Raw genomic sequence first — 20,747 nt, forward strand, 5'->3', positions numbered from 1 at the left:
AATGACTAATAATGATAATCATTTGTTTCACTTAATCGTTGCTGTACGTACAAGCGTGATGTGAAATACTTTTGTCTGTTTTTGAGTCTTTGTCCAACCTTTTCCCCTCATCTACAGTTCCCACACAAGAGGAGATGTCCAGCCTCACACCAGAGTCTTCCCCAGAGTGAGTAGAGACCCCTGTCAGCCCCTCAGTCACTGGCCTAGACAGGCTTCCGCTTGACAAAGTGATGTTTTGGAAACTATTATTACCTTCATGAATGTTTGATTTTGGCCCGCTGAGTTCCCAGACCTGCCCTCAGGTTTGGAGCACTGTACCAGGAAGTAGTATGTTGGTTATTAGGGAGGGAAGGTAGCCTGTGTGATGTTGCTAAGACCCCAGGGAGGTATGGTAACTCGAGTTTGGCCTAGATATGCCTGTTTGGTTGGCTGACTTTCCACCTGGCCAAGGAGGAAATCCTGGCTGGAAGGAGATTGGAGCGTCGCCTGGAAAAGACCTGGAATACCACATCAGTTGCGACCAGCTTCTTATAACAAGACATGGACACTTCTCTTATTGAAGACAATTCCTTATTGTCTCAGCAAACAATTATTTGTCATTCTTCATATTTTAACAAATACTCAAACACATATAAGGGGAGAACTTTCCTCTTGCCACTGTGACTCTTTCATCATTTTTATGAATGTGTTGAAATATTGATATGCCAGAAAACACATGTCCATATGGCTTATTAGTGGGTGCAGGTACACCTGGGCTGAGGCCAGCAGTGAATTCATCCCCCTCTGTCCCGTCTGGACCGACAGTTCTGTTCACAGAGAGCTGCAATTATCTCTCTCTCTCTCTCGCTCTCTCTCTCTCTCTCTTTCTCACGCACACATACACACATGCAAACATGCATGGATTTACACAACAGCACAGAAGGTGAACTGTCAAAAAAAAAGTGTCTCCTCTTCACAGTTTTAGTTGTTTCCCCCTCAGGAGAACCTCTGTTTGCTTCCTTCCTTTTCCTCAAACCTGAAGAGAGAGATGGATTGAGGGAGGGATGGATGGGTGGATAGACACTTAAAATGATATCAAATTACTTGTCTATTTTTTCTTTGTCCTCTTCTTGTCTTTCCTCTCAGACTTGCCAAAAAATCCTGGTTTGGTAACTTCATCAACTTGGAAAAAGAAGAGCAGATCTTCATTGTCATCAAAGACAAACCACTCAGCTCCATCAAGGCAGACATCGTTCAAGCCTTTCTCTCGGTACACTTTATTGCTTCATTTCTTCCTCCACGGACCCCTCTAACACCAGCCTCCCGTGCCCTAACTGTCCTCTCTCTACTGTAGCTGTGTTAACGGTTGTCAGACGCAGGATGTTCCCTTTTCTAACAGCCACACCACAGTATGAGACGGGCCTCAGGTCTGCAAATACGCTTCTGATTTATGTAGCAATTCAGTAAACTGCTTGTGCTCAGTGTGTCTATTTTCTCTGTGACTGTAGACCCACTTGAGGTCAATAGAAAATCAACAGAGACCATTGATCATTAGCATATAGATGCTTTGCCCTCAATACCGAGCATGTGCGTGTGTGCGGATATTAAGATGTGCAGAGAGAGAAACTGTAACAAATGTGAGGAGTGTATGTCTGTGTGTGGTGTATGTACAAATTATGCGGTTGTGCAGGCAACATCAGTTTGTCTCAACGAATAGACGACGTTCAGTGTAGATAATTGGGGAGACCCTCCCCTCACCCTGGTTAGCTTGAACTCATTCTACATAAATGCAAACTCTGCTAGTTCAGGTCAGTGTCAGGTGTGTTTCCCCTTCCCCGGAGGCAGCTATTATCCCCCCTGGTTTGTGTTCGCTGGTATTCCAGACCTGGAGATTGGCACCTGAATCAGTTGAATGACATGTTTAAGCACATTCACATTAATGGAATGTCAACGCCTCTTCAGTGCTATGGAGAAACTTGACAATTTCAGAGCTCACCTGTTCACTGGGCATACAAATTCATTTTAGGAGGGAGAGTGCCAAGTTGTTGGATGACTCAAGATTATATTAGGTTAAGTCTCCCTGGCATGCATGGATACTCCCCAAGGCATTAATCTCCTTCGAGTTTCAACTGTGGCTCCTAGTATATGGAGGGTATTCTAATGAGGGTTTATTCGCCTCATCATTTGCAAGGTGTGGTAGAAAATATTAAACATCAGTGCTCCCTGTGTGCAATGTAATTACTCTTTCCTCTTGCTATTTTACTGCTATCTAACATCAAGTCCGTTCATCCCTCCAGATCCCCAGCCTGAGCCACAGTGTGATATCACAGACCAGTTTCCGAGCGGAATACAAGTCCACAGCCGGCCCCACAGTCTTCCAGAAGCCGGTCAAATTCCAGGTGGATATCACCTACACAGAGAGCACCGCTGCCACCAAGGAGAATGGCATCTACTCCGTCACCTTCACCCTGCTCTCAGGTCAGGACACTTACTTTCCATCCACTCATTCCCGTCATCAATGGGCCAAGACCCCCACACCCACTGGGGATGGTAAGACATGGACCAGTGCACCAGCACAAGAGTTTATTTTGCCCAATTGTAAAAGTGTGTACAGGATACAATTTGGGATGGACATAATTGCACGAGTCACTTAGATTTATTCATATAGAATTATTGGCAGAGCTGCTATTATTTTGTAATTTAACAACATGGCCAATGAATTGTGACCAGTCATTTTACATTTTGACAAATTCCTTCTCTCTCATCTTCGCTGTGGTCAGTGGCCAATTCTCATCACGTCTCTCAGCCAAGTCTGGGCTTTTTTAAATCACTTCAATTTCAAAAAGGCCTGTTTATGGAAGAGATGGTTCAAGCAATAGATGGACCAGATGCAAATCAGCTTGTACGGTGCTTTTCCCCTTCAAAAATTGAGTTTGTTTTTTTGTACAATGTCCCTGACAAGTTCAACATGACAGTAATAAATTAAAGAAAGAAATATCTGAAGTAAAATGTTAGGTTGTAATTTGCTGTCTAAAGATACAAACGGAAGTTATCTGACTGCACTACTGCTCGTGTTTCACACTCCAAACCAGAAGGGGGCGGCATTGCACTGGTAGGTTAGTACAATGAGCCAAAAGGAGACTTCTAATGTGTATGATTGGTCTTGTTACCATGACCATGGATCAGTAACATACATGGTGAAATGCAGTTGCGAAAGGCTAGTGCTACATTGACTGTGTAACTAGCAGTAACCCAAGGTCTTATTTTTCTCCTTTTCTATTCTTGGCTCCCTCAATAACTGTCCTCCTCTTTTTTCATCACCTCTATTACGATGTCTGCATTGAAAATTCCAAGCTAGCTTCCGGTACCTGAAAGCAGAAATGCAGGCTAGTGGGAGTTTCTGACGCCTGATCAGCTTGTATTAAAAAGATCTTGGAGGAGGAACATAATATGGAATAATGGAAAACAGTGCATAAGTTGATGAATGGATCAAACCTTGACCAAACTCAAAGCAGGTGGTCCTGTGTAGAGGTCATTTTTGGGGAAAAGAATTCCCAGCTGTCAAGACAATGTTTCATGTGCTCCACCAAAGGAGGCTCGCAGAAGAGTGAGGAAATTCAAAAGTCACTCTAAGAAGTGTGGGCTGGGTGTTCCTCACATGTAGAGAGAGAGATCATGTGATCTGACATGAGGGAAACATGTCCTGTGTATCCAGCCAACAAATAATCCAGAAGTGCTGTCTCCAGATCATCCAAACACCCTGCTTGACAAGATTTTCCTCAAACCTCTGTGAGTGGAGATCTGGCTGTGCAAGCTTACACACTATACAGTTGTTTATGTTTAGTCTGTCACCTGTTTATTCACTCTGTCTTACACACACACACACACACACACACACACACACACACACGCTGAACTGGGTTTCACGCTGGTTCTTCCATGTCCACAGTCTCCATCTCTCATTCGACATCTTCTCCAGCTCACATTTACATTCTTCCTCTGGACTGTTTCATTCTCATGAATCCTTCGCACCCTCCTGCCTCCCTTCACACTGCTGTGTTTCTGTGCCTGCGTTTAGGACCCAGCCGACGCTTTAAGCGAGTAGTTGAGACCATTCAGAGCCAGTTGTTAAGCACACATGACCAGCCAGGGGTCCAGCAGCTGTCTGGTGAGTATGATCCCCTCTTTTCAAAAAGATATTCAGAACCTCTCAAGCCTCACCGCCTCATCAGCCCATCCCACCCCCTGAACCACTCTCACAGCTGAACTCAAGCTAAATCCCTCCCTCCTCTTCCTGAGCTTGAAATTCCTGAGACGCTCTCCGCTTTTCTAAACGCTCCCTTGCATGCGTCACCTGCGCCTTGCTGCCGTGACAGGATGGGGACTTGCTCGTAGGGTCAAATGTACTCAGGTTTCCCTGGCAGTGAAGATTAGTGTCAAGGTATGGTGAGCTGATACTGTGACTCCTACCTCCACTACTGATGGTGGAAAGCCTGTCACCATGGCAACACCACTACACCACAATGCTCTCCCATAATGCACTGCAGTGACACCACACCTCAGGAATACTCCTTTTCTCTATGCCATACAACGGACCCTCCCAGACACTGGTGATGCCAAATCCATGTCACCACCTGACTGCTGACGCTGTAAAGTCCTCGCTCTTACAAGGACCCCCGCTTTCCGTCCTCTCAGCCATGGAAGGGTTCAAACAGACTCCCCATACAAGAATGGACCTGTTGTTCTTCTTCAACCTACTCCCTCAGCACAGTCTAGATGCTGGAGTGACAGGGATCAGAGGAGTAGGCGACCCAGTCCACCCCCTCTGCACCTATGTCCTCGTGTGCCATCTGCTTGACAATAGCTCTACCTGCTGGTCACACCAGGGAACACTAGCAGTTTCTCTCTTTCATCCATTATCAGTTCCATTGATATGGTGTGGCAGTTCGGTAATATCGTATATTGAGCCTTCTTACCACATGTATTGGGGCCGTATGTTTAGTCAGAATATGACCAGCAGATATTTAGCAGCCTGCTATCATTGCTGTGCCTCTGTAAATTCAGTAATTACTTCTAATCTTTGATATTGTTATACTAATCATCAGGCAGAGTTGTGGGAAGGACAATTTGAGGGGGGATTAGATTCGATTAAATTTAATATCTGCTGTTAATAGCAGTGTTAGCAGCAGGGATGAGATTATAAGGAACTTTAATAAAAAAAAAAAATTAAAAAGCTGTCCGACTGTTGACCTCCTCGTCGAGCCATTTGTTGATGACCAAGGTCACGCTACATTCATTTCACACCCTGCCACCATCACAGCATCAGGGACTGTAATATGAATTTTAAATCAAGTCCATCTGTCCCAGCAGTAATTGAAAGCACTGTCCAACTTAATCTCATCCCTCTTTCTTGTGGCCCGGTAACACACCTCGAGTGCTTCCTGGCCACAGGGCCTGTGATTAAGAACAGAAATGGTTTTGCATTTCAATGCGTGTCAAACAAAAGGCATCGTCAAGTCCTGCTCATTATGTCCCCTAATCACCCGTAACAGCTGAATACCTGGGAGCCACTTTAAGGGGACAAAGGAGGGCCGGAACGCTAAATAGAGTATGGATGATCGGCGCAGACACAAGAGAGGAGACTCATTCTTTCTGTTTTATTGAACAAGTCGGATCAGTGCCTGTTATGACTCTCCTGCCTTTTTTTTTTTTTTTGAAAACTTGACAATTAGGGTGGAATGAAAATGAAATTCAGGAGGAAGAAAACCATTTTCCAGTCGGATCATGAAGCAGTGAGAGACTCCTGCCGCAGACGCACCCACGGTCATACACTCGACAAACCCTTGAACTTTTCAACCCCCACCCACAAAATAAAGGTGCCTCAGACCTGCAGCACCGCTATCCTAAACTCTGCATGCCAAACACATCCAAACTTACCCTCGCTATTATCTGACAGGACAAGGTTATCAAAGGGCACTGCAGTAAAAATGAACAATATTCACAATACATTTCTTGTCACGCCTCAAAAGATAACGTCAGTTAATAATTAAGTTGTTAGTTTACCCGTAGATGCGTCCACCGGTCATGTGACCAGGGTCAGCCGTGACATTATTTGCCTAGACTGGCTTCAAACGGAGCAGGGCAGTACACTGATGAACAGAAAGATTTTGTAATATTAGCCTAGATATCAGCTCCGGTTTTGGACATCGTTCTAGTGTGATAAAGCATAGATTTGGGGTTTTCTGGTTAGGCTGCAGTGCAGTGAATGTCAATTTTTTGCACATCCTTGACCGTTTTAGTAGTTTGAATATTTTCCTCTACCCACTTAGCCATTATAGCCACATAAATGATGATTACTTATCAGAATAATTAAGCTGTAAGTCGACTCTATTTAGAACTAACCCCAGCCCTAGCCCTACTGTTAGCACGACAGCAACTAGCAAGTTTTTGCATACCACGTCCGTTGTGTCATTTCTTTAAACTACATGTGAACAAAAGCCTTGATATTTACTTTTTCTCTTCAACGTTTCACTTTTTTCTCTCCTTTATTCACTCCATTTTGATATTTGACTTAAACCCTGCTCTTTCTGTCTTGACACGGTCGTTTTATTTCTGCTCGACCTCTTGAAAAGGAAGGATTCACCTAAAGGACAAAAGAGGTGGGAAGTGAAGATGGTCACATGAATTTCCGTGACAGTTTTTGGATTATTCAATGCCTTAATGGATGAATCCAACATCCGATCACTTTCTGACTGCAGCCTTGGCAGTCCACCAGGTGACCGGCCCGAGCCAGTCCAGTGTAGCTGCTTCAGCCGCTATCTGAGGTTAAACATTCACACCGTGCTGATCCTCGCAGCAACAACAGGGAGATTTTACGTCACTCACCAAATTAAATTTATTTCCGACTGTAATAACAAGTAGAATTAGCGAATGTACCGTTAGTGTGCTATCTTACCTGTTCGACCCTTATCTAGCTAATTCAAGAGCTGGGAGCCTCAGGGCTGTTATATGTGGTTAACAATGCTCAGCTCATACTAACACTTTGTTGAGCAGTGTCGTAGCAACCAGGGTATGACATCATTGACATAAACCAAAAGCACCGTCCACCTAAATAACACCAGGTATTTGAACGTTGAACGGAAAATAACAGTTAAAAAAATGTCTGTACAATTTTTGTTTTGACGAGTGAATATCACAATTCGGAGCAGAAACTCTTAAATGGAGACTGACCAAAACGTCCTCGCGGGAACGTCTCATGTTGGCTCAAATTTGTATCCAGACAAATGCACACAACGCATTTACACTATGATGAAATCTCCAACTCAAACACCACAGAATGATGTAATCGTTTGATTGAGCGCCTTTTAAAGTAAAGCCATCTTCAAAGAAAATCCTCTGTTATTACATAGACAGGTGCATCCTGTCTGCGTGTGCGTTTTGTCATGCGTGTAGCCCCGCTGGTCTTGTTCTGCGCCATGTCACTGTTCATTTGATGACCCACAGGAGTCTGTTACACAAATGGCTTTTCTCGAAGACTTCAGAAACAGAGCTGTGTGTGTGTGTGTGTGTGTGTGTGTGTGTGTGTGTGTGTGTGTGTGTGTGTGTGTGTGAGACACGAACAAAAACACTCTTTATTTGCTCCATTTTTCATGTTTGATATCCTCACATCTCAACTGCTATGGGACCATTAAAGCCTGCAGAAAAAGTCAGCGTGTTTAGTCGGCCATCATTTGCGTGCGTCCTGTCAAACGCGCACGTTTACGTCAGCTAAACATAAAGAAGGTTGTATTATTTAGCATTTTCTTCTGTACGCAACACAAACAGGAGCAATAGTGAGCTGGACGTTTGTTTCAAAGAGTGGCACAATGATGATGCAGCCCTGCGGTGTGTTTGATGTCTGCTTTTACAGTTAGCTGGAGTGTAAGACTGGACCGGAGTGATGAAACACGTTGATCAAAGCTTGTCTCTTTGCTCCAGGCATACTTAAGTCCAAACATCAATGTGTTCCTTTCACTTCAGTTGGTGCAATAGCCACAAGACAGACAGCCTCTTTGCTGCGGTTGAAGTTGCCCTTCAGTACTTTAATGATGTCTGCAAAAAAAACAAAAAAAAAACTCCACAAACTCATAGAAGGGAATGGCAATAGTGACTCTTGATTTTCCTCAGGCAACTTTGTATTGGAAGCTTTCTCATTGTCCTGCCTCTATCATCTGTCCTGCTTCTGGCTGGCAAAGACCTGCTTTTTACCGAATCACCTCATAAAAGTCAATCTGTTGTTACGGTCAGGCTGCCGGGCCGTAATCTCCAAATGAGTCGACGCTCTTACTATTTGCTGTAGTTTCTTGTTTTGTGTGTAATTTGTGCTGCAACATATGCATGATAGTCTGGACTAAGCTCAGCTCATCCTCACCGTTAATGCTCCTCCTCCTCCTCCTCCTCCTCCTCCTCCTCCTCCTCTCTGCTTCTGCTTGCTCCGTCTCTGTCCTGTGAACCCCATTGTTCATTAGTTTGTTCTCTCTCTCCTCTCTTTCCCCCCTTTTGTCCTCTTTTCTTCCCGTCTGTGTACCTAGGCAGCCCATTGAGTAACTTCTTTGACGTAATTAAACAACTTTTTTCAGACGAGAAGAACGGACAGGTGCCCTACCCCCCTGGCACGCCCTCCAAGCACTGCCCCGCACCCTTGCACGTCCGGAGGCACGAGGCAGAAAATACTGACACCAAATGCCCCTCCGCGGGCCGAGACAGAGCCAAGATGTCGATGGCGTCTGTGGGGACACAGGAGGAGTCTTAGACCGAGACGCTCTGGTTTTGAACCAGTGCTAGAACCCATCCCAATATCACTTTAAGCCAGCAGCACAGAGAGAATACTATACTTGTACAGAGCTAGATGTACATATTCCTTTATGGACATTTTTTTGTATGAAATGACTTTGTATAGATAGAAATATATGGAAAGAATCAAAGAGATATTTTACAAACAGCGCACTACATGACAAACATACATCCTTGCACTCCCTTCTTCATCCTCATCCACCCCCTCCCACCACCATCCAATCACCTGAGGCTCTGTTCTTTGCTCCCTTGCTGCTAAACTGTGTGGTAACCTGACTTGTTTCTGATACCAGGAATTATCCAGAAAACCTATTAAGTCCCATCCCTGCTCCGCTCGCCCTCCCTCAACCACCCCTCCGACCTCCCCTCCCAAGAGCGCACAGAGAGAGACGGACATTTGTTGACCGAGGACTGCTTTTAGAGGTGCGCTGAGGGGTGGGGGGAGTAACCATGGAAACAGACCCCTTCTACCTTCATCTCCCTCTGCGCCCCTTCTTCTTCTTCACCTCTGGCAGCCATCAGTAGAAGTAGATGAAAATATCGTCAGTGTTCCCCATCTCACATTGCACGCACGCGTACACACACACACACACACACACACACACACACACACACACACACACACACACACTAAAACCTGCACTTTTCCTCTCTTTGAATGATTTGGAACAGTTTAGATAAAGACACATAAACAAACAGGTCCGGTATGCACTGAAAACTCTGGGATGTATTAACATGAACAACAACAACAACAACAAAGAAGACACGCACACACACACTGACTGAGTGAGAGGAGGAGAGAAGGGGGAGGAGTTTTTGTGGAACTCCCAAACAACCGACGCGGATGCTTGCTGGATTGTATTTTTTGCTTTTTAATGTGCTTTCTTTGAGAAGAACTGGGTTTCAACTGCTGACTTTATTAGACAACTCTATTGCTGCAAATGGACTGGAATTGAGATTTCAGAGAGGAGTGGGGTGTGAACAGCTGTGGGGGGGAGATGATACGATAGTATAGGGGTGGGGTGGGGTGGTGTGGGTGGTAACTTAAATGAATGATCTATTCTGTTGTACAGACTGATATCATTTCTTATGTAAAAAAAAAAGATGAAATGTCTAGTTGTGACACTATGTTTAGATACCATAGGGGCAGGCGGCTACCCACGCGCCCGCCACGTTTGAAACTCCTCTGTGTATTTTTGTTACATGATCATTTCTGTCTTTGTTTGATTGAGCTCATAATGATCCAAACATTCCTGTTTCCTGTTCTCTGCAGCACTTTGTCTTTGGTTCTCCATCTATACCTCTCTCTTAGTCTCTCATACCGGCAGTAGGAGTAGAGGAACAACAACAACAACAACAACAACAACAACAAAAAAAGTCGTGATAAATTGTGGATATTTTTGTATTTTTCTCCTTATTTATTCATGTTTGTTCATCTCTGGTTTCATTTCCTAATTTATTATAACTTGGCTATTTATATGGACAAAGCTGTTAGGTCAGTTGAATGTTCTCTATGACCCTTGTGTGTTTGTAAATGGGGCAACATTTGAAGAAAAAAAGAGGTTTGTTTTCTTTCTTTTGGTCGGATTTTAACGGAATCATGTAACAAATGCTCTTTAAACGAACCTCACTGATGAGGGAAAGAGATTTTTTGGGGGGGGAAAAAGATGTACCAGTGATTTCAGAATGTAGACGTAGCCTCTTTTTGGAGAGAGAATGCTCTTCTATTGGTATTTGTCAGTTTCCTATTATTGTGCGTGTAGGCCAGGCCTGAGGAGAAGGACGCCACAGATCCCGACTTCCTTCTTCTCTTTGTAAATAGACAGAAAAACCATCGGGGGTTGATCATCTTCTCAACCATGCTGGGGATTCCTGCTCTATGCGTTTAGCTTGTATTGCTGTGTGCATGTCAAACATGAGCTTTTCTTTGCATGGCTTTAGTGTTAATGTTCCATGCCAAACTCACTCCTTCTCTCAGCCTTTGATCAATTCTTTCCACAAAATGACCTTTTAAAATTTAACTTCCCACTCTGCCCCTTATTTTCACCCTCTCTTGCTTTTATTTCTGGCCTTTTTGTTTTAAATTTTTGCTCCTGCTGATCTTTCCCCTCCTCCTCCTCCTCCTATCTCGTGCACAAAGTTTTTGAACAATGCTTCCTTCACTCTGTACCACTCTCTGGAAGGCTCAGAGGCCCGTGTAGGTAGAAGAGGCACAGGGAGAGGATATTAGTACTACAAACACAAAGCAATACCCTCTTGTTCTCTCTCCTTCGTTTTCTACAACGGGAAGTTAGCAGATCTGAGGACGTCTGATGATTCTGAGACCCAGAGCAGGAACAAAACAGACTGATGTAATCCCCATATAACATAACTGTGAGCATCTTCAGTGCTAAAACAAATAAACTCATTCAGTTATGGCGTGGTTGGTTTTGTTCTTTGTGCTTGTCCATGTCAGTGAGAAGGTAAGTATCAAGTCAAAGCTAATGTTTCTATAAATGTGTTGATAAGAAGCCTTCAGGCGAGAGGCAGGGTTCACCCTGGACAGGTCACCAGTCCATCACAGGACCAACACATAGAGACAGACAACCATTCACACTCACAGTCACACCTACAGTCAATTTAGAGTATCAATCAGCCTCGTCCCCTCTTGATGTCTTTGGACTGTGGGAGGAAGCTGGAGTACCAGAGAGAACCCACACAGGAACAGGGAGAACATGCAGACTTACACAGGAAGATCCGGTACCCGAACCCAGAACCCAGAACCTTCTTGCTGGGAGGCCACAGTGCTAACCACTGCACCCTGGATTATTTGAACCTTTATTTTGCTCAAGTGATTTATTTTTTGTGCGTGTATTTCCATAGATATCAGCTAAGTTAATACAAAGCCATACAAAAGTAGCTGTTGTAAAATTTGTAATAGTTCAATTAAAAAATGATAAAATATTAAAAAAGAGATTCGTTTACCAGGTGTATATTTATTACAATATTCAGCATTAAAACAGACTTTATGTAGTCAAAATCCCATGTTGGATTTGGTTGCTGTACCTGTGCAGAAGCATTCAACATCAGCATAGTGAAGCTTAATTGACTGTTGTTAAGGAAAAAAATAATAGATACACAAGAGCAATTTTCAAACAATAATATTAATCATTTGCTTGGATTAAAAACAAAATAAAAAGGGAAGACCCCATTAAATACTCTCACATCTTTTTTTTCTCATTAAATAGAAAATGTCCATCCCACTCTTCAGTAAGTGTTAGTTTCTCTGGTTTCTCTCTCTCTTTTTAAAAATAAAAACAGGCACATAAAGTTACATTTTGCATGGCCTCCTCGCCTCATTAGTCAGAATGGGACAGAGCCAAAAGTCCAGCATGGTCGCCTCACTTGATTCTGGAACAGACGCTTCAGTCTATTGTGTCTTTACAAAGCTTTGGTGAGGGCCAGGAAGGAGCCAGCTTGGTGTTAGGCCAGTTTTGTCCGTTAGGTGGCAGCAGTGTTTCACCATTCAGAGTTCCCACTTGTTGCATCTGTCTGTCAAGTCTCCACTGAGCCTTCCTGAGCCTCAGAGAAACACTGTCCACCGCTTCATCATAAGCATGCTTTGCACTGCAGAACTGTCGAGCTGGAGTGCTCAGCACAAAATATCAACACTGGGTTCTTCTAGTAGCTTCCTGCTGTGTCCCAGCATCAAAGCTCTGCTACTAAGAAAGAGTTTCTACTTGGACATTTCAACAACTCCTATAGATCTGGTCCTGAATGGAGAACGAGAGCAAACTTCTGCTCCCACTGCCACATCTCTGCCCTCCCTCCACAATGTCTGCCCCGTCACCCTCAGACTCTGGAGGTGACGTAGAGGGAGCGTAGTCGCTGAGCCAAGGTGGCCTCCAGCTCCTCTAGAGGTGAGTCTCCCCGGCTGTGCACTAGTGCAGAGCTGTTTCCCTGTCGGGACGCCGGGGACCCCAACAGCAGACTCTTGAAACTCTCTCTCTCCAGCAGAGCTGGCATCTGCTGCAGGAAGTAGCTTTCACAGAACGAACTCAGCTCCACGGAACCGTGCACCTGTGATGACACAATTTACCGACTTATAATTTTTCGAGTTATAAGTTGAACACATGCAAGTTAGTGTATGTTTCAATTCTAGATTGGTGTTTAAGTCCCAGAGAAACATAGAGGGCAGCTCTGTTCTAGTGTGTGTGTGTGTGTGTGTGTGTGTGTGTGTTACCTTGGCTGTCTTGTAGATGCTGACAGCATTATCCAGGTTGATGTGCTGAGAACAGATGAGTTCACAATGTCTTTGTAGCGCCCCAAGTTGGAACTGACAAGCAGCTGACAGCAACTATCGGAGGAAACAAGCATGAGTTGTTTGTGTTTTCTTCCACGAGGACGAACAAGGCTCCGTAGCAGAGACTGATTGGGATTATTGGGAAGACTGGTTTGAATAGCCAGTGCGGCTTCATAGTGCCGTCATGGCATCCACACGTAGTTTTATAATGCAGTGCACAATTTCAACAGAAATCTTAGTTCCCCATAGGGTTTAATAAAGTTGATTATAAAATGTCATCTTTTCATTGTGATGGACTTTCTGGTGACATTTAGCCACAATCAGCATATGAATTCATGACATGTCTACTAAATTCTAATCGGTCATCCTCACATAGGTGTTGTGTCAGATTTGATAACATTCCTTCAGGGCATGTGGACTGTTTACTGCTTGTTCAATTTTCACACTGCACAGTGCAATTCCAAAACACCCAATGGCTGCACAAACCAGCTCATCTTTTCAATTATTCTACCCGTGGTCTTAGCCCACTCTCATAGCGATGATGTACGAGGGTTGTGTCGACTGTCATCGTTAGACTTTCCTGGAATTTAAAGTAAAAGCGTCACCAAACTTCCCACATAGGTGCTGTGTATCTCTAATAGTTCTCACCTCCAACAAGTCCGGGACTTTAGTTTTCAGTGACTCTGTTCCTCCACAGTACAGGTATGACATCATCATCTGCAGGGATGTCACAGGTCAATACAGTGTTGCTTTCCTGCACTGCCACTGTTGTCTGTTGTCATCTTGGCACTACAGCACTGAAATCATTAATGGTGAATCAAAGAATGTATTGTCACCTGGAAAATATTGTACTTGATGTCACTGATTTCGATCTCCTTGTTGGGGCTTTTATCAGAACCAGAGGTGGCCAGCAGAGACTTGAATCTAGAAACACAAAAATATAAATACCTTATTTCAGAATGGTATTGCCTCTCTGAGCACGGCACCAGCTCTGTGTGACCCTGGCGACACTCACCTGTCGGAGGCTGTAATCAGCAGCACTCTGTGGCCGTAGAACGGCTTCCCCTCCACCAGGAATGTCACATCTGACATCTCCTGGTTATTCAGGAAGTGAGGGTCTGTAGGAAAACACAGCGCCCTCTTAAAACTCCAGCCACTTTTTAACACAGTCATTTAGATTGAGCTTTTTGTTGATCAAATTTGTAGATTAGCTGTATCAAAAAGTCAACACAAAGCCATTATAGTCTGGGCCATGTATGTTTCTACATATATATTTTACCCAGCTGTGCTGACAGAGTTGCCTTCATCTGCGGGACGGCTGGAAGGGGTGCAGGGCCAAAACAGTGACTAAAAATACTGGACAACTGTTGTATAATGGCATCATTCTGGGTAGAAATGCAAGGACAGAGAGGACAACATTCCATCAATACAAAATTATGCTGTTCTTTTTTACGTTTGAAGCTAAGAAACTGGAGCAGGGAACATCGGGTGTATACCTTGGTGGTACGCAGGATACTGAACATGAGGGGCAGGCCTACGGTGACCAGCTCCTCACAGTAATCCTCCTCTCTGATTGTGTTGAACTCTCGCAGGAGGGACAGGGTGACCCCGGCTCTGGACTGCTGCTGGGCGCAACGCAGAGATTCAAGCCACACATGCAGTTTCCATGGGACACCTGGATGGACAGAAGGAACGTGTGTTTGGTTAGAACTTTTAACTAGATGTAGGAAGTGAATTCCTGCAGCCATCTGATGGGATAGATACCCATCGCTCGCAGCTCCATGGTGACGTCCAGGTAACCGTGCTCAGCACTGTAGTAGCTGGCCTCTTGTAGTGCCTTCATCCTGGCCTTGCAGAGCCTGGGGATGTCCCCCTCCGGCAGTGCCCCAGGACCAGAGGAAGAGTTAGAGAGGGGTGAGAGGGGGAGGAAAGGACAGACCCCTGCCTCCTCACCCTCCACCCCCTCAGCTAGAATCTCCTCCAGAGACAGGACATCCTCTTTGACTTGCTGGGGTTGCGTCAGGAGCTTTCTCAGCACGTTCCTGACAAGATAAATGAAAGGAAGAGGGTGTGAAGGAAGAGCAGGCGAGGAGGAAGGAAAGAAAGCATGAAAGCATGAAAGGATTGTGACCTCGTACCCTCCTCTCTGAGGAATGTGAAGTGTTGAGTCTATATCTTGTTCACACATACACAGAAAGAACAGGTGGAGAGATTTATGCTACCAGCTGGTGTTCACAGACAGATGGACTCTATAAGGTAGGAGATCCTAACCAGGCCTCTCCTACCTCCTATATCTTCCTTTTTACTGCACAATAAAAGCTCAGCAGTGGACCTGGGTCAAGTATGATGGAGACATAGTTCACGTTTCTGTCTTCTTTATAATTATTAAGGCAGTGTGTAGAGGCGGCAGAATCTGTTGGAACGTTGTGAGTGACACACACTCGCGCACGCACACACACACACACACACACACACACACACACACACACACACACACACACCTGTGTCCATGTGCAGCAGCATGACTGAAGCAGTTCATGTCTTCATAGAGAGATGACGTGAGGGCATTTCCATCGTGGGCCTTCGATAGAGGGTCCGCTCCTCTTGCCAGGAGTAAAGTCACCATTTCATAGTTGCCTGAGGAGAAGAGAAGTGTTCAGTTCCTGCCTACAGTAGGAGCCAGAAAAGACCTCCTCTGTATCAACACAGCCGTACTTATTAATAATCCTTTCTCCTTGTTGTGTTGTTCCCTCAAGGGCAACTCACCTTTGTTTTCATTTTGTGTTTTCATTGCTTTAAATGTTTTATCCTACTTAATCACACCTATTTTGTGCATTCAAACAAACCAACACATTCATACTGGGCACAATCAACACACTTATTGCTGCTTCATGGTGTGTGTGTCCTTCACTGCAGCTATGTGGGGCTTTCAGATGATCCCACGGAGGAATGCTGCCTTCAAGCTTCCGAACAGCCAGAGGCAGCACTCCACTCCTCTCTTTTTCACTCATCCCTCCATCCAGTTTTTACCATTTACAACTCAATCCTGCACTGCTCTTGGTGGTCCTTCAGAAAAAATCCACACTGCTGTAATTGTGTGATTGTGTGTCAATACTACAATTTCATCTCCTTTTACACTTCCCACTTCTGTTAAATTCCTGTCCTGGATCATTTAAAAGTCAATTAAGCTGCCATGAATCCAGACAAGGTTATAACATCAACTGTGTGCGCGCCCACCCACCTGCTGCTGAAGCCAGCTGTAGGGGGGTGTCTGCAGTGTTCTCCTGTCCATTGCGGACTGCAGCCCCCTCCACATTGGCCCCTGCATCCAGCAAGAGCTGCAGAGAGACACACATCACATCTGTTACATTAAGCAGTGTTTGACAGGCTGTGACTCATTTAGAGCCTGACCTTTGACCTCACATGTGTCAAACAACTTCTGAAAGGCTTAGCATCATTGATACAGTGAACTCAGGACAATGTAGTACAGGGACAAACAGCAGGAGGGGAAAGAACAACAGGCAAGTAAAGAATTCAGCAAGGGTTTTGGCTACACCTTTTGGGTATGTGTGTGTGTGTGTGTGTGTGTGTGTGTGTGTGTGTGTGTGTGTGTGTGTGTGTGTGTGTGTGTGTGTGTGTATGTGTGTGTGTGTGTGTGTGTGTGTGTGTGTGTGTGTGTGTGTCCAACCTGCACTACTGAGATATGCCCATGAAGCACAGCAAAGGTGAGGGCGGCCCAATGTCGACTATCAGGGTGCACGGAGGGGTGCTTTGGGGAGCAAGCTGGAACCTGGTGGAACAGGACACATCAGGGTTACACACCAAGGTCTTACTCAAAAAAAACCACACAGACTCGTATTCATTTAAAGGTGATGTACTCCCTCTCCTGTGGGTAGACACACACACACACACACACACACACATAATGCAACATAATACGCCAGCATATTTACCGCCACATCAAGGTTGGCTCCAGCATCAATCAACATCTGGACAAGGGCCTCATCTCCAGCTGCACAGGCATACATCAGAGGGGTCATCCCCTTAGACATGAGCAGAGAGAACAGACAGAGGTTGGCATGGGGATTTAGTCAGGTGACCTCAGGATGTCACTTCTGTTATATATGGCTGTAATATTCACACACACACACACACACACACACACACACACACACACACACACACACACACACACACACACACACACACACACACACACACACACACACACAGATTATAAGCACCTGGTCGTCCATGCTGTTGACCCCGTCTGGCCCCAGCAGATTGATGGCCTGGCCAATGAGATCTGTGCGTCCACAGTTTAGCATTCGAAAACCCAAATCTAGGTGGAACTTGTCTGTGGCCGCCTTGGAGTCCAGGCGCTTGAAGGAGCTGAAGCAACACTCAGGCCTGAGGAAGAGAGAGAGAGAGAGAGAGAGAGAGAGAGAGAGAGAGAGAGAGGATCATCAATACCTGAGCTGTTCATTCAGGCAGGTGTGTAGAGACATTTCTCAAACACATTACTTGTGAGTGGACCCCAAACGTGTGTGATCCTACATGGTTTGACTGAATGAAACATCAGGAAGTGGGTTGCTGTATTAGCACCTATGTGTTTTTAGTTTATAGCTGACTAGAATGAAGTAAAAAAAACACACAGTACGTTCATGTTGATGAAAGACAAGAAAACTATGATCAGGTCTCCTTTTCACTCATGACGCCATCAAGGTTTAAATACTCCAGTTAATAGCAGATGTAAAGAATTAGCATCACATCCTGCTTTCGTGCTCAAGTTGCTTTGTGTGATTTCAAGCAGTCAGATCCTGTACAGAAATTCATTGGGACACCTCTCGTGTGTGTGTGTGTGTGTGTGTGTGTGTGTGTGTGTGTGTGTGTGTGTGTGTGTGTGTGTGTGCGTGTGTGTGTGTGTGCGTGTGTGCGTGCGTGTGTTGTCATTTACTTCAGCTGTCTTGGTTCACAGTCCAGTCCTGGAAGGAGAAGCCTGGCAGTCTGTCTGACATCATCACTATCCACCAATAAACTCTTGCGATGCTCGGCATGGACTATGGCGACTCTCATCCACTCCATCAGCGGTGGCAGTAGAAGGAATGGCCTGTGAAACAAACCAAGAAAAAAAAATAATTACACTTCATTCTAAATGTCTGGTTACAGACATGCAGCATGTCTCCAAACCTTTATTTATTTGAAACAGGGTTTTTAATCTTCGTGACAATTACGGCAAAATTAGCTCTGAATAATTCTCAAAGTTTTATTTGCTTTCTGAAATGATCTCACAACCCTCCACCTGTGTTTCATCACCCCCCCCCCCCAGACTATGCATGCAAGCACACAACTACGGAACAGATGCTCACATTTATGACTAATCTAATATTGGTAGTTATAAAAGGTGTTATCTGAACAGTGACTTCATTGCTCTGCGGTTTCAATGAACAAAACTGAACACTGCAGAGGGTCCCGAATGATCAGACTATATTTAAACCAGCGGTGGTGGAATGTGCTGCCTAATGTCGTGGAACAAGGGTGCAGCACACTGACGTCCTTCTAGTTTAGTGAAATCTTTACCAATAAACAAGAGACAATCCACTGAAAATAAAAGGAAGATAAAAATAGAAGGGACAGACCAGATTGACCTGAAAAGAAGGGACAGTGTCATTAATCACAGAGAAGCACAAGAACGAACATCAGTGGAGGGATGAAAGAGAGAGGACCGATTAGTCTGCAGTGGTATTTCTGAAGGTGACGCTGAGTAATTTGGACTTAAATTGGTCTCATTTGCTCTCTGTCCTTTGTTTCTCTCCTCATTGTTGCTTACGTCTCTCCCTCTAAATCCATTTAGAAGCCACTGGTGACATCACTACGTCCAGTCATTGTCTTGTATTAATCCCTTTTCGTCTATGTACCTTTCTCTAACCATGTATGCATTGAATGTGCCTGTAAACAATGACACATCTCTCAGTCAGAGTGTTAATCATTGTTTGAGTGCTGCCTCTGTGTTATCAGGACTTTCGAAACTGCTTCTCTCCTGCTGTGATGCGATTCTTCGCAGTGGCTTCTTTGCCTTTGTTCTGAGGAGACGCAAACACTCCAGCGTGTACCATGAATACAGATGGCGCGGTATACAGCATACATCACTGTAGTGTGCATTATGTAGGGATCACCATTACTATTAATGAGCAATGGGACCCCTACCGTCCCATTTATTCCTCTCAGTGTCGCTACCTGTGGGCTTCTGTGAGAGCAGCTCCTTCCATACGAGCACCCTCATCATTCATGGTCTCTTTAAGCGAATTTGCTTCATTTCATTTGAACATTTCAGACTTTCAAGACGGTATTTACCGTCAAATGTACCTTGACAATTTAACAACATAATGAAAAACAAGCAGAGTCCATTTATGATCATAGCTAATGAAAGTCGTTTATGACTGCATTAAAAAGCAAGTAGCAGGAAAGCAGTTGCTGAGTGCAGTTGCATTCACTAAAGCAGAGAATAAAACCCATGTTTAATATTTTAGTACTGAGATTATTCTCTCTCTCACACTCTCTATATCAATGTGTTTGTAAATGTGTGGCAGATATCATTTAAGGTAATTGAAGGTATTTGTCGGCTCTCCTCTGCTGTCTATCTTATCTTCAGGCTATTGTGTTGGATGTTGCTTCAGTACTTAATCAGTGAGGATAAGCAGGGGAGGGATCCTGCTGTCACCCAGCAACAAGCAGACAAGAGGCTGATGGGTTGGTGGAGGAGGTTAGATGGAGCTGATAGGTACATTTAAGCAGTGTTGGAGAAATGGCTGGGAGGCAGGTATTTTGTCTAAATGAGGAAGGGGGAAGGGTGGCAGTTTGATGTGTCCCCTGCGAGACAGTGCCACAGGTGTGGAGAGTTAAAAAAATCCATGTTTCTTGAGAGCAGAGGAGGAGCTGTGGGCTCAGGAATCAATGGTCACACATTCTGGGCTGCCTGCGCATTTGTGCAACTGTCGGTCATCCTGATCGCCACCAACCCCCGCTAACTTACTTCATACCCCCCCCCCCCCCATCTTTGAACACCTGGTAACTCAATGTTCCATCAGAAGGGTGGCTTCCATCTTTCACTTCATCAATCTGCTTTTAAAGGTTATTTCCTTTCTCTACCCCCACACACACAGAGGCTGTGCCTCTTCACAAACTGAGTGAGACCATTTGTACTCTCACCTCACTTGCCCACAGATGAATGAAGCAGTTATTTGGTACCTACACCTCTGTAACCTACTTTTCAAAACCTTTTCTTCTCCTTGGCCCTCTATCTGGACTGACCCCAAACCATACACCTTCCATCTGACCCTGGTGTCTGGGTTATGCCCCTCAGCCTGAAACACAGGCTTCAGCTTGGTCAGAGTCAGTGTGACATCAAAGCCAAAATGCCTATTAACACTGAAACCAGATAGTGCTTCTGGTGAGCCGAGTGACCCAACATGCTAAGGATACACACTGAGAACAGCAGGATGTAGGAACACAACATACCAAACAAACTCTCCCGGACTTGTTTTCATATACTCACACATATTAACTCTGACTCATGGAGCCATCTTCATAACCCCCTGGCTGCTCACAACATGACAGCCGGCTCACATAAGGCACGCTGGGACACTGCTCCAAC

General features: G+C 44.8%; 2 protein-coding genes across 12 annotated transcripts in view; one reads left to right on the forward strand and one right to left on the reverse strand.

Moving 5' to 3' along the window:
* The window catches only part of brsk2a (BR serine/threonine kinase 2a), a 172,062-nt gene extending 162,262 nt beyond the window's left edge, over positions 1 to 9,800 (forward strand). For 9 of the 10 annotated variants that reach the window (XM_086208363.1, XM_086208369.1, XM_086208366.1 and 6 more), the window contains 5 exons: positions 118 to 166; positions 1,126 to 1,249; positions 2,277 to 2,457; positions 4,058 to 4,147; positions 8,598 to 9,800. In XM_086208363.1, the coding sequence (XP_086064489.1) occupies positions 118 to 166; positions 1,126 to 1,249; positions 2,277 to 2,457; positions 4,058 to 4,147; positions 8,598 to 8,770 (617 nt within the window). In that variant the 3' untranslated portion in view covers positions 8,771 to 9,800. The remainder of the gene's footprint in view (positions 1 to 117; positions 167 to 1,125; positions 1,250 to 2,276; positions 2,458 to 4,057; positions 4,148 to 8,597) is intronic. The other variant, XM_086208367.1, reaches the window with a different exon arrangement.
* A 1,972-nt stretch (positions 9,801 to 11,772) lies between these two features.
* The window catches only part of abtb2b (ankyrin repeat and BTB (POZ) domain containing 2b), a 45,942-nt gene continuing 36,967 nt past the window's right edge, over positions 11,773 to 20,747 (reverse strand). Inside the window, exons 4-17 of one of the 2 annotated variants that reach the window (XM_086208373.1) lie at positions 18,051 to 18,203; positions 17,338 to 17,503; positions 17,047 to 17,136; positions 16,782 to 16,883; positions 16,335 to 16,431; positions 15,595 to 15,730; positions 14,858 to 15,135; positions 14,590 to 14,768; positions 14,373 to 14,478; positions 14,109 to 14,211; positions 13,930 to 14,017; positions 13,742 to 13,810; positions 13,034 to 13,147; positions 11,773 to 12,870 (exon numbers count right to left, since the gene is read on the reverse strand). In XM_086208373.1, the coding sequence (XP_086064499.1) occupies positions 12,643 to 12,870; positions 13,034 to 13,147; positions 13,742 to 13,810; positions 13,930 to 14,017; positions 14,109 to 14,211; positions 14,373 to 14,478; positions 14,590 to 14,768; positions 14,858 to 15,135; positions 15,595 to 15,730; positions 16,335 to 16,431; positions 16,782 to 16,883; positions 17,047 to 17,136; positions 17,338 to 17,503; positions 18,051 to 18,203 (1,909 nt within the window). In that variant the 3' untranslated portion in view covers positions 11,773 to 12,642. Of the gene's footprint in view, positions 12,871 to 13,033; positions 13,148 to 13,741; positions 13,811 to 13,929; positions 14,018 to 14,108; positions 14,212 to 14,372; positions 14,769 to 14,857; positions 15,136 to 15,594; positions 15,731 to 16,334; positions 16,432 to 16,781; positions 16,884 to 17,046; positions 17,137 to 17,337; positions 17,504 to 18,050; positions 18,204 to 20,747 lie in introns of both variants that reach the window. The other variant, XM_086208372.1, reaches the window with a different exon arrangement.

The sequence above is a fragment of the Aulostomus chinensis genome, chromosome 7 (assembly GCF_037954235.1).
Source record: "Aulostomus chinensis isolate RoL2024-O1b breed Wild chromosome 7, RoL_Achi_v1.0, whole genome shotgun sequence".
NCBI lineage: Eukaryota > Metazoa > Chordata > Actinopteri > Syngnathiformes > Aulostomidae > Aulostomus > Aulostomus chinensis.